This window comes from Gymnodraco acuticeps, unplaced genomic scaffold (genome assembly GCF_902827175.1).
Source record: "Gymnodraco acuticeps unplaced genomic scaffold, fGymAcu1.1, whole genome shotgun sequence".
Lineage (NCBI taxonomy): Eukaryota > Metazoa > Chordata > Actinopteri > Perciformes > Bathydraconidae > Gymnodraco > Gymnodraco acuticeps.
In genome coordinates this window covers 474,879-491,036 of record NW_022990838.1, presented here as the reverse complement: position 1 = coordinate 491,036, position 16,158 = coordinate 474,879, and the positions used below count along the sequence as shown (strand labels likewise).

General features: G+C 42.1%; 2 protein-coding genes across 3 annotated transcripts in view; one reads left to right on the top strand and one right to left on the bottom strand.

Annotated features, from left to right (window-relative positions):
* Positions 1 to 16,158, top strand: part of zswim7 (zinc finger, SWIM-type containing 7) — a 60,571-nt gene that overhangs the window by 27,604 nt on the left and 16,809 nt on the right. Inside the window, exon 5 of one of the 2 annotated variants that reach the window (XM_034232993.1) lies at positions 2,963 to 3,080. In XM_034232993.1, coding sequence (XP_034088884.1) covers positions 2,963 to 3,073 — 111 coding nt within the window. In that variant the 3' untranslated portion in view covers positions 3,074 to 3,080. Of the gene's footprint in view, positions 1 to 2,962; positions 4,595 to 16,158 lie in introns of those variants that run through there. The other variant, XM_034232991.1, reaches the window with a different exon arrangement.
* Positions 4,863 to 15,695, bottom strand: adora2b (adenosine A2b receptor). The gene is made up of 3 exons (XM_034232989.1): positions 15,489 to 15,695; positions 14,866 to 15,331; positions 4,863 to 6,578 (listed from the first exon to the last, which is right to left on the bottom strand). Exons 2-3 carry the CDS (start codon positions 15,183 to 15,185, stop codon positions 5,864 to 5,866), a joined length of 1,035 nt encoding a protein of 344 aa, XP_034088880.1. The 5' UTR covers positions 15,186 to 15,331; positions 15,489 to 15,695; the 3' UTR covers positions 4,863 to 5,863.

The window sequence follows — 16,158 nt, the reverse complement described above, 5'->3', positions numbered from 1 at the left end:
ATTAAGAGGTTGCTTTTTCTTTGCACAACATGAAAGGAAGGCGAAATGAATGGGATGTGATTTTAGTATTTTTAAGCAGCGGTTGAGTTTAATCATTTGTACGGCCCTCGGAGGATGTTGTAAAAATTGAAAGGAAAATGTTCCCCCACCTCTGCTGTAAATAATAATAAAAACCCTTTATTTATAACTTAGCATCTCTGTCTCCTATTGATCTGATTATATTATAAAGAACAGCCAGTTAATTGAAGCATTATAGCACAGGCCTTTGTCAGATGGTATATTATGCTGTTTTTTTTCTGCTTCGAATAGTTCTCTCTTTTTTTAACCATACTGTGTTTGCATCCCTGATTCAAGCTCTTTAGAGAGACCTTAAAAATAGAGATTAACAAATAAACTTGCTTTTTTTTGTTTTAGAGTAGTGCCTTCAGATAAACCCTTCACCTTTATTCGGCCTGTGCTGGGAAACCCAGGCCCCCAGAATAACCCTTCAATAACTTTCTCTCCCATTTGTAATATCTTCTTCAAATAAGGCCAAATGGGTTATGAACTTTAAAAAATATATTTAGCTCATAACTTTTTTTTGTGATGACACATAGAGGCACGTACACAATGTTCTGCATGTGTTAACTCTATATGTACACCAACCAACAGAAGTACACATCTGCGATACATTGTTAGTACAGCAGCATATTTACTCTCTGCAACGTTTCACAGTCATTGTGTCTTGTCAATCATGCGTGTATCCTGGAGAAAACTGCCGCCCAGGCAAAAGTGTAAAAAAGCACCCGTTGAAATATGTGTAACAGATGTAATGTGGTCAGGTTATGTTCTGGTCAGCGAGGGGTGTCTTTATCTGACCGGCTGTTGCTTTAAGTACTGCTTCAAGCATCAGGATACGTTTATTCCCTGGAGGATGCTGCTAAAATCAGTGTGAGAAACAGAGACCATGAGAGTGCATCTCTGAAATCATTCCCCATGAAAACAGACTGAACTATTCACTGCCTCATCAAACTCTCCTGCAACTTTTAAATCTAGGTAGATGGAGTTGTTTTGTGATGTTGCATGTGTGGAAGCAAAGATGCAAGATAAGGCTCATGGTGGATCAGATTTTCAAGACGGGAGCAGTATCATTTTCAGGATCATATTTGTATGTTGTGCCTCCACTGTGACATGTTTAAATGCTTTAATGTTCAAGAAGGTCTCTGCTGCAGCACCTCGTTTCACCCTCTGTCTGAAACCAGAGCCCTGTCTGCTCTGATTGGTTAACTGGCCTGCTCTGTTATGATTGGTCAGCAGCTTAGACATGATTCGCCCCTTAGCCTGTACAATGTGTAGGAGCGCTTGCCAATAGAAGCCAGAGTGTTACATTGTGATGTCACTATGTTCAGAAGAAAACAAATGAGTACAATGGAGGCGTTTCAGGCCGGGGGGGAGTGAGAGAAACTGCCTCTTGAGGGAACTTTGGGATTTGAGCCTTTGCAGACCATTTACACAAACCGATATAACATACTACATGAAGGGATCCCAAAGCACCAAAAAGCACAACAAGGCTCCTGCAAATCCAAAGTTAAAACCTTATAAAGCTCAAGAGAAGAGACATTCTCTCAACAGTCCTCTTCCTCTGGAGCCATCATGTTACTTCAGGGGCACTGTGACTTCCAACATTGTTGGATAAGGCAACACATGGTCCATACGGCTCTGACAAGTAGGTCAGAGGTCAGATAAAGGATCCCCCCCCCCTCCCACAGCAGACTGATAAGTCTACAGGAGATGCTAGTAAACAGTCCTCTATACTTTCCACCACCCTCTGCCTCATTGCTTATGTAGAAACACTCATCCACAGGCATGTTAGTGTGGAGGAAATCTCATGTAAAATGCATGGATAGGCTGAAGGTGGAAATAAGTCACTGATTAACATGTTGATGTTGATAGTAATGAGAAGAGTGACACATGTTCACTGAATCATGCACACGGACGCTGGACTGCAGGCCTTTGCGTCATTTAGCTACAAGAGTTACGTCTAGTTTAACACACACCGTTAGGAAAATAATACACTCATAATAATCAATGTGATATCAATATTGGATATACTCCTTGCAGTTGTAGCTAATGACTTGTGTTGAGGTTTAATCAGTGGGGACATTTCCAGCAGCAGCTCCTCTCTAGTCTGACTTGAAATGACCAAAGCGCCATTCTTCACCTCTGTGCCATTAATCACACTGATGTTCAATGACTGAGGCCCCGGTCACACGAGGACGAAAACGGTCGTTTGCGTTACTGTTTAGTGTCATATAGACCGTTCGGCCACACGAGGACGACCGAATACGGCACTAAACGACTGCGGAAACGATAACGGGTCCCAAGGTGGATAGAACGGCATACGCAACGCTCTGGGGGGTCCAACGGCTCCGTGTGTACGCCCTATACGATCATTTTCTGATAATGATGAGGCAATAGCCCCACCTCTCCCCACCTCTGCGTCAAAGTAAACTGCACACTGAATTCAGATTATTTATCTTTCTCTCGATATGGACATAAATGCGAGTGAAGTCTAATCTGACAGGACGGAGACACCTCTCAAACTACCTAAACTAGTTATAAATATGTTTATTTTTACTGTCGGCCGGGTCACTCATTACTGGATCAGCTGCTGCATGAAACAGACCGGTTCCCTCGGCCCCCACCGCGGAGAATAAACAGAAGAGCAACCATGATAACCATGCTTCTTCACTGCTTTTGTGGAGGAGGAAGTTACAGCGCCACGTACAGGCTCCTGCATATGTACTGCAGCTTCTCCAGCGGTTGGAGCTAAAGGGAGCTGTCTCGTGTGGACAGACACTATCCGGTGAATATTGCGTGTGGACGGAAGCTTTTTTGCGATTGCGTTTGCGTTAATCCTATGCGTTTAGCCGTTTTCGTCCTTGTGTGGCCGGGGCCTGAGTCTGTGCTCTTTTGTCCACAGTGTAAACACATCCTGGCTGTGTACCTGTGTCAGGCCATGGCTGTGACTCAGCAGGAGAGCGTGTCTGATCCGCAGATGTCCGCACTGTTGAGTGGGACAGCCCCTCTGTGACCCCCAGGTATGTTCAGTACTACCCCTAAAGAACGATGTTCTCAACCTACACGTTGGGTCTCTGCAGAGGATCGGAGGACGGGAACACAACTGCAGTTTAAACTCTTTCATTTGTCTCTCTGTAAGACACCAGATATTTCATCTGTTTCTCTGGAAACTACATTTTTTGCTCCTTTTTTAAAAACCTGAAAAATGTAATTTGTAAATATAAATCGTATACATTTCAGTAATAAAAACTCACCTTTAACAATATAAACATTGCCTTTATTAACAAAATAATTCACAATACATACAGATTGCATTATGTTAAATAGCGGTATCAGTTGTAGTTTAGTTGGATGAAAGGGAGAAGGCTTGACCACAGTGGATGCTTCCTGATTAGTAACAACACTACAGCACACTGACAGGAACTCGGGAATGAAAGGCAGGAATGTTGAATTAGATCAACTCGGTTTTGTCTGTCTCACATTTAGAATCACAAAAGAAGGCAATAGTTTGACATCAATCAATAGCTCGTAGAAAGCCAGACACCTACAGTACTTATTGTTTACACAACAACGACAGTAATACAACGTCACAGTGCAGTTACAGTATAGATGTCTCCATTGGAATGTACTTACACTTTGGCACACTCCTGTTTTTAGCCCTTGAAGTTAGTGAGAGGTGGTACACTGGACATGTGGGGGGGTATAGTGAAGCACTGAAGTCAACACCAACACAACATGGTTCAACAGCACCCATGAAGCACACCAAATGAGAAATACGTCAGTGAAAATGTCAGTGCAATGTGTTTTTTCATTTGTGTAGTGATGGCTCTCAGGTGACTAAGTTCACCCTTTTTTTCTGTCACATTACAAATTCACAATACTCCCAGCAAAACTCTGCTGTGCTCTGATTAAATTCACCAAGACCTTTCTGGGTGATTCATCGGCTCTGTCTCATAAGCTCAACCACACCCCCCTCCAAAAAAGAACTAAAGCATCAGGTGCGTTAAGGTTTGACTCGGTGCTGCAGCTGTGTTGCCTCAAACGAGTAACCTGCATGCGAGTACCTTTGCAAATAAGAAATAATGTTTCCTCTCAGAGAACAAATTATTCGTATGACAGGCATATTCGGGTGTAGGTATAAATAAATTCAAATATTCAGAAAAAAAAAAAAAAGTCACATCTGGTCTGTGTTGTAATAAGATTGATCCAACCTTTCAAGGTTCTTCTAGCTAATTCATAACTCATAAACTCAGGGAATACTCCCTTTTTTTATTTCGCACTTTTTTATTGCATCACATCCCCCTTTTATTTCAGGAATTCAGGATTGAGGAATTTTTGGGGGGCTAAAATAGACTAATACAAACCCATCTTTGCTAGCGTGGAAGAGTTAAAATGGTGTGCCTTAGCAGTTTGATTAGTCCTCAATACAATTCATTTAGCTATTTTTTCAAGTTCAGCTGATCTCAGGTCAGTGAGTGACTGCAGCAGCTTGAGGAGGACAGACTGCGCTAACAGGACAGAGAGTGCCTGAGGATCCCAGCTGAGACTGTCTGACTTTGAGAGTGAAGGGGGGGGGATGTGAGTAAGTGACATTCATATACACCGCACTGAATGATGTAAGCCATTACATGCATGTGCAACAGAAGCTCTGGTAATAAATCGGTATCTAATTTGCATTGTTTGAAGTATTTAGATTTTCTATGCAGGGATACACTGCCTGAGCTTTTGCTTTCTTCACATGAGTCACGTGAAGCAGCTCTGGAGGTGTGTTTTACTAAATTCCTTCTTGTATCTTGGGCTGAGTCAAATCATGCCGTTTATTTAATACCCAAAACGTTGTCGTTCTCTGGCTCTCAGGGGTCACCCGTTTATTTGGGAAGGGAGATGATTCGTGGGACAAGCAGAGCAATTAGGCATTTTTTCCCTCTTCTTGTTTGGTTTGAGGCCTTTTCCAATATGTGTTTTTGTTGTGGAGTATTCCCTCATGCAGGAGAAAATTAACACTGGTGCGAAGTTGAAGCATCTGTTCAACAACATTTCTGCTTTATAAAGATATTTTGTTCTTCATTCTGTGTTAACACTGTATTTTGTTACTCAGCCTATCAAAAGTATTTGTTTAATTTCAAACGCTCATTACTTTAGATTCAACCATTCCTGCTTGTCTTTAGTTGTTTAACAGTATTTCACCATACAGACAAACCTAGCAAAGTAGCAGTTGAATTGTTGAATCTCGACTAATAAGCTGTTGAATTGTTACAAATCTGTAGGCTGATTGTCCAAATGTGGTGTTACCCTTCTTCTATATTTAGCTTGTGATGGTCATGAGCATAAAATAATCTTAAAACGGCCACAAGGCGAAAACAACAACAGATGTAGTATACCATTGTACCTCTCTAGGTCCACGAGCACAGATATAGCCACACAACATTTTTTGATCTCTATATTCTCATAAGATACGGTCTTTTAATAAATAAATTAATAAACACTGTTGACAATATAAAATAGCAGGGCATTAAAGGTGTTTGGAGTTGAAACGGAGTGGATTCAGAATGATAAATAGCATTATAGAATGTAGTTTGGATCCTGTTCACAGTCCTACGAATCCAGTTAGCTTCAACATGTTTTTCAAAGATAATCCTTCACGATACAAGGGTTACGTAAGACTCGCCATTCAACATTTCACTGATTGACCGCCGATTCATAAATAAATGTCCACATTCAAGGCGCGTCTGTCATCAGTTCATCTTCACATATCATCCCCTCGTTCTGTAAACATTAAAGACCTCAGTGAGAGTCAAACGCTCTATAGCAGAGGGTCGATGGTCATGTGGATCTGGTCTCTGTTGTGCCTGCTGCCGTTGGAGCTGTGGTACAGCTCCTCCCTGCGGCACAGGAAGTGTCGGGCCAGGATTTTCCGGAAGGTGTTCCTGAAGTCCTGGATGCGGTAGGCGTAGATGATGGGGTTGACGGCGGAGTTGGCGTGGGACAGAATGATGGCCACGTACATGACGTGGACGGGCTGTGTCAGGTCGTAGAACAGCGTGAGGCAGTTGAGGATGTGGACGGGCAACCAGCAGACGGCGAACAGCCCCACGATGATGGAGAGGGACTTGGCGGCACGGATCTCCTTCTGCAGCAGCCCGTGGTGTTGGCTGTCCCCGTTGCCCACACACTTGAGCTCGATCTGCCGCAGCTGCTTCCTGGCCACGGTGAAGATCTTGATGTAGATGCCCAGCATGATGAGCAGCGGCGGCAGCACGCACACAAAGAAGTTAAAGTAGACCATGTAGTGCATGTCCACCACGCTCTCAAAGTAGCACTGGAGGTGGCAGCTCTGCAGTAAGTGTCCCCCCCGCCTCACCAGGCTGGCGTTCGTAGCATTGTCCGCCACAGAGCTGTTGCAGCGCGAGTATTTCAAGTTCCATCCAAAGAACGGGATAAGGCCAATGACGAAGGAGAGGATCCATAAAATAGCGATGATCTCTCTGGCGGTCTTTCCCGTCATCAACTCCTTGTACCTGGAGGAAACACAGCAGAGGTTAGCATCTAACATACGTTTAAATGTTGAAGATTCAGTCAAATATCTCTCAAAGTAGGCTCTTGAGATCAAGTTCATCCCAGGTGAAACAGATAAAACACATATTTTTGGGTGTGTTTCCTTTTTTTGTACAATGTGATTTTTACATTCCTGCATCTTAAATTATTTTTCTCGAAGTATCAACATCCCAACATGATTAAAGCTAGCACATTGCTCTTTCTAGAACTTGGTAACTTTTAGTAGGGACACATATTTATAGTATTAATATTGTGATATGAGACAATTGTTCTCTTAGATTTCTTAGAAGGCTTTGATGGAGAAGTTATGTGAGAGTCTTGAAAAGGATTTGAGACAAACTTCACACCACATGTTTTGGAGAAGCCCACAGAGAATGTTACACTTATTTTTCTTGCAGAAAGTGAGCTGGTGTGGCCTTACTGACACAACACGTTACTCTCCAGTACCTCCAGCTGTGCAGCAGAATGCACATCGGGCTAATAATGGCCGAGAATCTGGCAGACGATAGAAATGATCAAGTGGGATGGTGACTCGCTGTGACTTGGTGCAAGTGTTGGTGCAAGAAATATCGTCCTCTGTCTTTTCTTTGTACTTTTTAGTTAATTAAGATAATAATCCCCTTCCCACAGCATCGTCAACACGACGCTGGATTTAGAACCGCTTTAGCCCTACATTGCAGTGTTCTTAGTTATTTGAATGGAGCCAGTCCGGGGGGGCAGCAGGACTCTGACAAAAGAAACAGCAAGAGTCTAAATCCAGGCTATCAGCACAGTGAGGCTGCACCAGTATAATGTTGTATTAGTTTAGCATGTTAACATTCAACGTCTGAGAATTAGCTCTAAACACAAGGCACAGCTGGGGGGACTGCCATTAGTTTAGCAGGAATGGTTCATTAGAATGTATCCTTAGGATGACATGAATGTATGTAACAAATGTCATGGCAGCCATCCAATAATTGTTGAGGCATGTCTGACAGACTAACATGACCGTCTATGGGGCCATGCTGCTAGCATTGCTAAACATATACACAGTTAACCACAAAACCTCAATAAAGTACAAATATAACAGAAACGGGTCAGAGAAAGGGTTCGGCCTGAAAGCCTTGTTAGTGACGAAAGCTAAACAGTTCACTTTAATATGACTTTAATAATGATGTTTGGTTTCCATGTTTGATTTGAAGACACTTAACATCTCAATGATGGACCCCACATCCTGATGGAGCTCATTGGTAGCATGGATGCACCACGCAGACACAGACATCTCTAAGCTGTTGACCAATCACAATAAGCCGGCTAGCTAACCAATCAGAGCAGACTGGGCTCTGGTTTCAGACAGAGGGTGAAAAGAGGTGCTGCAGCACAGGCAGTATGAGAAAAATAAAGAGCTTTTTGAACATTAAAGCATGGAGACATGTCACAGTAGAGGCCACAAATATAAATATGTCCTCTTTAAATGTTACCCTTGAGAATATCACCAGCTGCTAAATGAAAGCATGAAACTTGCCGCTATCTCTTTCAGTTTCTCACATCCTGTGTTGCACAAACACCAAAAATAAAAACACATGCCTCCCTTGGGGTGTGAAGCCGGTTAACACGTTTGTGTTTACTGTATGTGCAGATACTATAACTGTGCCACACCAATACAGTATCAAGTCTTGAAGAGGAGAAATGAAACAGCATTTTTACACTTTTACTCTGTAAACTTTGTAAGTGCTTTTTGTAGTGTGATGCCTACATTGCCACATCTTGTGTTCTTCACTTTGGATTAACAGGTGAATATTGAGTGTTACATTTCACAATGTTTTACATAAAGCCATCTCCTCACTAAAATATGATCTGAAGTTATGAGCGGCAGGTGCACAGAGGCAGCTCTGGCCGTCCCCATCATATGCACAGCGCTGCAGGCTAAATGAGCTGTTCGCTTAGAAGTGATTCAGGCGAGCGACCTTATGGTAATGACTCACACATGGTCACGCACGCGCGCGCGCGCACACACACACACACACAGCAGACTGAGCTGGTGCCACAAATCATCTGATCTCTACAGCCAGCTGCACAGGACATCATCACACCTAATTAGCACTTCAAATGTGACTTGCAGTTATAATCACAATCAATGATAAAACGTCATTAATCCATTAGTTAATGATTGAATAATCATTACTCTATTGAGTAAGCTATTTTATATTGATCTGTCATGTCATTTATAATTCATAAGCCATTTATGTTGAATAACCCTTTGTGAATGATGAATTAGTTATTTAATCATGATAATTAATGATAACTGTTTACTTGCTAATTAAAAACGATGTATTATCACGTTGAAGGATAGGTTCACATTGCAAAGTAGACTAAACAATATTTAGGCTACTTCCTAATATGGATACTCGGAGAGTTATTGGTCGCTTTAATAAATTCCGTTTTTTATGGAATGGCTTAGAAGTGGTCCCTTTAAAATGTAAGCGATAGGGAAAGTCCACAGTTAATAGTACAATGGAGGACAATTGAATGTAATAACTCTTCCAATGTACATGTAATTAAGTGGAAGTATTGTAGTAAGACAGGCTTGATTATGTAAAAAGTGAAGGCACACTGATCTTTTAAGAATAATTTGTAAACTTGTATTAATAATGGTGAAGTATAGTTTATGGCTGAAGCACATAGAGTATTTGCAGAGTTCCTTCTTGTAGGCTCAGTCACCACAACACAGAACTCCTCAGTCAGTCTGCTGTTTCACTTCACTGTGCTGATATCACCGCTGCAGACTCTCACATCTTTAAACGGATCAGACATAAGAAATGCAGGAAGGCAACAGGCCACATTACCTCAATGCAAACAGTTCATATCACCTCTCTATCCCCTTGCTTCCTGTCCTCGTAACTATTTACAGCCAAATAAAAAAGAGACAGAAAGCAGTGTTCTGCAGAAACGAACGCTATCAGTTAGCCATAAATCATTTGAGCATAAGGTCAGGCTATTTCAAGTGGAAGAATTATGCAAAATCAACTTTGTCTGTATTTCATTTGCTCAACAAGTTAAATATTAATTCTTAAATGTACATAGTTGTTCCACCCTTCGCCATCCTCATGAAAAAAAACCTTTCATTAGCTCAGTGTAAATGTGTTGTTATAGTCAGATGTATTTCTAACCACAACATAGTATACTGCCTGTTAAGTTAGGTGCAGATAATACTGTGTTTAAAACTGAATGGAATTGTAACCCAGTGCAACAGTGCTTCTCTTTTCTCTCTTTTTGAATGTTTTTTGAAAACGTAGTAGTTCTGTGACATTAAGGTAAAGTTTATATTTATATTGTCGGCCTGGGATTCTTAATGGGATTCTTAATGGGATTTCTATAAAAATACAATAAAATGAGGCAATCCCATTAGAGGCTGCAAATGCAGCCAGGCAAAGAGGAAGTGGGTTCAACGAGCCGCAGTTCCCTCAGAATTTGATAGCCGTGACAGGAAGCGTGTGCCATCAGGGTTTCAGGTGCGGAGAATTTGCTAGTAAAATGAAAGCCATGTTAAAGGAACAACACTTAATCATTAGTGTAGAGCTGCTGCGATTAGTCCACATATTGACCAGAAAACTACTCGCTAACTATTTTGAAAATCATTTAAAAGTAATTTGTAATGCAAAAATGGCTGAAAATGTATAATTTGGGGTTTTGGACTGCCAAGACACATTCAAAAACATCACACTTTAGGAAATGGGATGGACATGTTTCACTATTTTCTGACAAAAGGATGAACCTAAAAGTGATTGGCAGATTAATCGATGACGAAACATATAAGTTAGTTGCAGCCCTACAAAAACAGCCTGCTATAATAACTGTAATATTCCCAACAGTCAATGATTCATCAGTGGTGTGCAGCGGGGCCTTTGTGCTGCGCCCCCCTGCAGGGAGGTGGGCAGCCTGCCCCGGGGGCCATGAATAAAACAACTCAAGGGAAGCTTCAGAGCTCAGGATGACCTCGGCACATTTATACACCTTCCTCTACGTCTCCCATTCCCCTATGACTGTCCATAACAAGTACAGCCAGCCGCACAGGGGCCTGTTTCCCAGAGGACCCAACTCCTGCCCCCCCCCGCCCGCTCTTTCTGTGGAGGCTGAACGGATTAGTTCTGGCATGACGACAGCCCGCTGACATCTATCTTTGTTTTGCTTTCGTCCCCTGCTCCATTCTCCATACATCCCCTTCTCTTTCTATGTCGCTGTGCTTCCGCCTGGGGCCACGGACCCCGGCAGGGCCACACACACTCTGAAACATCCGCTGCCCTGCTTCACACACAGTCTAACAGGTGACCGTTCACACTCACCACACAGACACACTCCCCTCAGTGTGGGGCTAACAGAGCTACGCAGCATTTATGTGACTTTTGCTAAGTCGCATCACATGGTTAATAAAAGTGTGCAAACACAGTTCTTTATTTTAAAGCTGTCACGGTCCAATTAAGATGCAAATATTGTTTAGACAGAAGAGAGAAAAGTAAATAAGGATGTCATCTCTGTATGGCTTCCTGGGAAGTATGGACGTGCTTTCCCACAGTGCAACAGTGTGTCTCGCTGTCAAGAAGCTCAACAGCTACACTTGTCTCATTTTGATCCTTGATGACTAAAGTGATAACTCCAAATCTATTTTTGAAGTATTAAAACCCCCTGTAGGCTAGGTAGTTTTCTTTCTCTTAGAAAATAGTGGCTGTCGTCGTCAGCTTGGTTTCACTGCAATAATATAAACAGTAACAACTTCCTGCAAATAGTCATCATAAGTGTAGCATATTAGGCAGATTTAGCCTGCAACAAATGATTTTTGGCTTTTTGATTGATTGATTTATTTTCAAATGATCTGTTTTATATTTTAGGAATCAATTGATTGATCAGAAAATGGTCAAAACAATACAGATCAGAGTCCAAAAGCCTAGGAGGACGTCTTCAAATGTCTAGTTTAGTCAACAACAAGTGAAGAAACTGATTGTATCAAATTGATTATCAAAACTTAAATGTTGACAACGGATTGGTTATTCGATGAATGGTGACTGCTCAACTTTCCAGTTCAACAGCTCTTAAAACTCTCAGTGGCTCTAGCAGACATGAGGACAGAGGACAAGTTAAAGGAAAAATATAAGTCCTTCACGAAAAAGTGAAACAAATTATCATTCGACATTTCGGGACATGTGTTTTTCTTGTCAAGAGTCAGATGACTGACTCTCATCTCTGTCAGTTAAGTATTTAGTTTAAGTGGGGAGTCTATTAGCTTAGCTTAGTTTAGCATAACAACTGGAAGTATGGGGAAATAGCTAGCCTGGCTCTGTCATAAGCTCAAACACACCCTAACATCACCTTTAAAGCTCACTTACAAACATGTCAAGTAGTTAGTTGTATCGATTCTGTACATATACTTGCTGTCACTATTTTAGCGAGTCTTACTTTCAACAGAGAGAAATATAACAAAAGTAAAAAAACACAATATTACATAATATTGGAGAGTTTAAGCGGTGATGGTAGGCGGACTGTGTTGCTGTTTCCCCTTGATTTGTCTTTGTGCTAAGCTAAGCTAACTGCTTCCTTGCGTTAGCTTCCTGTGTGGGGGTGGTATCAATATACTCATCAAATCAACAGATGTTGACGTTTAGATAGATTTCTACGGAATTTGTTTTCCCTAGAATTATTTTTCAATATCAATGTATCAGATGTTTTTAGTTCTTCAACTCTTATACTACTTTGGATGTTTTGAAGTGGGGTTGTATGAGGTACTTATCCTCCCTACTCAGTGTATCACCTACGGCAGATGGTGGATCTCCTGTTTGGAGAATAAATTGAGCACCATCACAGAAGTAAAGCATTGTGCTAATGTGGACAGGGGCAGCAGCACAACATAAACAATATCAGTATAAGTGTAAGCTTTATTTAGGATATTTTAACTGCTTTACTTTGCCGTGAGCCAGCCTGTTCCAAGGAATTATTTAGCTCTCTTCAAAGCTTCCAGACTTCATTGACAAAAACAGTCATTTTACCTTGCAGACCATGGGAGGTGCGGGTCTACTGCTGCCTCCACCAGTGAGGTATTTGTGTTATTTTATGACATCCAAAATAACCTACCATCTACTGGACGCCATTTACTGAAGCTAAATCACTGACAATTGTTGAGTACCTCATTAAATAGGCAATAAAGCAGAATGTATACAAAGGATGACATTGTACCACACCCATCACCACTCCATCATTTGCTGAAACAAAGACAGGAAGAATGCAATAATTTATCATTCTTACTTTTCCTGTGCATGCTGAGGCAGGCCTGATGGTGGGGACGACCCTTTGGCGTCTCTAATGTGTTAAAGGTTATTCGAAAGCCCCCGACAAGGACAGAGGGACAAACAGCAAGAGGGTTTTTTTTCTCTCAGAACAGCAAACAGGGGAAGACGGGGGCTCGTAGAGAGCGTTGAGTGGGTGGGCAGCTCTGTCATTTCCAGGGGTTTAAAACATCTGGGTTCAGCCTTTCACTTCCACTAAAACCATCTGTAAAAACAGTTTCATGTGATGGCCTGCAAACCGGCCAAACACTGTGGACATGTAATGTGAGCCGCACACACACTGGCTTTATGATCACGTGTGTGTGTGTGTGTGTTGTGATGCTGGGCTTTCAGGGGAAACTATCAAATGTCATTTTCAAAAACCTTTTACAGAGAATGTAACAGGCGTGACCCGTGTTTTCTGTCCTCATTTGGTTTCTGTCTGTGGTCAGAAATAGAATTACAAATGGGGACTTTACATACCACTTGGTTGGTGGGGGAACATTTCTTTTTTAACACGACTAAGTGTCAAACTGTCCTTTCTTGCCAGCGTATGAGTGTAATGGAAATGACAGCACACCACAGCCCCATGGCAAGAACAGGCAGCAGAACCACAACCAAGGGCCAACAACAAATCACAGCAGCCGGTGCCGCCTTTAAGAACAAATCCACCACACTCTGATACGGTGAGAGGCCAGAAATAACAGGGACAGACAATTGCCATCTGATAATAAAGATTCAGGGAAATATCCAGCAGCACTGTGCCGCCTCGGGAGAGCTCGGTGGCCTGAACCATCAGGATGAATGGAAGTGACAGAGCCAGGTATCGATCCGCAGCTCCCCCCCCCGTGCCGCATCAAACACAAGTCAGATCCCTGCATCTTTTAAGAGCCGCAGGAGGAGAATAAGTGAGGAGGAACTGATGGATGGAAGGCAGCGGTGGACAGTAACTAATTACATTAATTCAAGTAATGTACTTAAGTAGAAATTAGAGGTGCTTGTGCATTTTTACTCCACTACATCTCAAAGGGAAATATTTGTACTACACTACATTTATCTGACAGCTTTAGTTACCTGATTAATAATGCACAATATCAACCAAAACATTTCTACAAGCTGCAACAATAAAATGATGAACCCATTCAACCCATCAATAAATATGTTACAGTAATATAATATATGCCCATGATGGCTGTTAAGCTTTAATAATTAAATTACAATCTAAGCGATGGGGTTACATTCCACAGTCGTTTTAAACTGTAAAAGATAATATCGATATTTTCACTTTTGTGCTAAAGGTATATTTTGAATTGTGAAATATTATGAAAAACGTTTGTATTTTACAAAAGTGCAACTTTAAATGCATGACTTTACGTGTCAGAGTTAAGACTTCTTCTTCCACTGTGTGAAGGTGGCAACAGGTAATCCCTTTAGATGTTCAATCACAGGTATAAAACAGTTCAAAGTGTTTCTCTAACATCACATACAATCAATCAATCAATGTCAATCAATCAATGTTTATTTATATAGCCCAATATCACAAATGTTACATTTGTCTAAGTGGACTTCACAGTTGCGGAGGTATTATCCGGGTATCAGTCCGCATTTAGATATCAATCCGGCTATTTGTACATGAGGCATTAAGCTGCACAGGAGACTGATTCATGAGGTCACAGAGCAGATACTCATCTTCCAGGACCCCAATTCAATTATTTTCCATAGGGGACACATGCCAACATTTACGGCTCTTTAATACAGATAAGGATGAAGGGATGTCAATGTGTTTTTTAAGCTTATTTGGCACACAAGGGATCACCTATATTGATCTGAGGGGACATGGGTGTTAATGAGGGTCTTTCTCCATCTTTACCTTTATCCTGTCAGATGGGGAAATAACTTTAATCAGCTAAAAAGCATTTTCTTAATAAATCCACACTAGTAATTAAAAAAAACTCACCTCAGAGAAATGTTCACGGCCAGATATCTATCAATAGCAATAGCAAGAAGGCTAAAGATGGAGCTCTGCGTCAGGACCAGGACGAAACAGGCCAGGAAGAGGCAGCCGTAGAAGTCCAGGTGGATGCCGATGCTGATGGTGATGGCAAAGGGAATGGCGAGGCACCCCACCAGAATATCCGCCACAGCCAGGGACACCAGGAAATAGTTGGTGGCGTTCTTCAGGGTGGTGTTGATCGCGACAGCCCAGCACACCAGTACGTTGCCGAATATGGAGAGAACCGCGATTACTACTTCAATAAAGATGTACAACGAAGCCATGTCAGCAAAGTGTGTTAGAGGACTAAAAGCTGCAGGCTGATTTCAAAAACCCACAAAAAACACCGCTTCTAATCCCAGAGGAGCAAAGAAGTCTTTCTGCTGTAATCCAGGAATATTCCACAAGTGTGAGCTGCAGAGCCAGCCATCTGTTGGGAAGAAAGGGATTAACTTCATATTAAGATAAAAACACCACAAAGTTGACAAAAGCTGCAGGAGCTGCGTAAACATGCATCCACCCTGCCCACGCCTGCTGCAGGAGTGTACACCTTCAACAGATTAAAGTCCCTTTGCTGATCCCCTCACCTTAATGAGCCTGTACATCGTGTCTGGATGTTTTCACACAAACACACATAGATCTGTGGAGCGCTTCATCTGTGGATCTGCAGCAGGCGGTGTGTCGCGCAAATTCCCCCCGACAGAGGTTTTGAAGCGCAGGGGGAACACACAAGAAAAAAAGAGAGGGACCAAAAAATCAATTTCACAGAGAAGCCACGCCTCAAACACACACCGAAACACAAGCGCGGAGCAAGTCGATTAGGGTGGAATCCCGAACGAGCGTCACCCTGTCCGCCGTGCGTAATTGCGCGCCAATTAAACCGCATACACTTTCATTTCAATCTTAATGCAGTGTTGTTTGTACAGTACACACGCGTGTCTGCACTGCTCGCCCACACGCGCATCTGCTCCTGGTTTCAATTACAGTTGTTTTGGCCTCCACGCCAGGGACTTCGTGGAGGCCAAAATAGATATATTTACTCCCGTTTTACAGTGTTTGCAGGATATTGTATATCTTCCGCCCCTGGCCTACTCAAACGCAGGAGAAGAAGTCAGAGTAAAAGTAATATTTATATGATACTCCTGGGTCTGGGAAACAAGAGCAAGTTTGCACTTTATCGACAAAAGCCTCGGATCGATGCTTTTATTCTCGTCACACCCATTATATTGAATTCATTTCTTAGTAGTGTTTTATAAA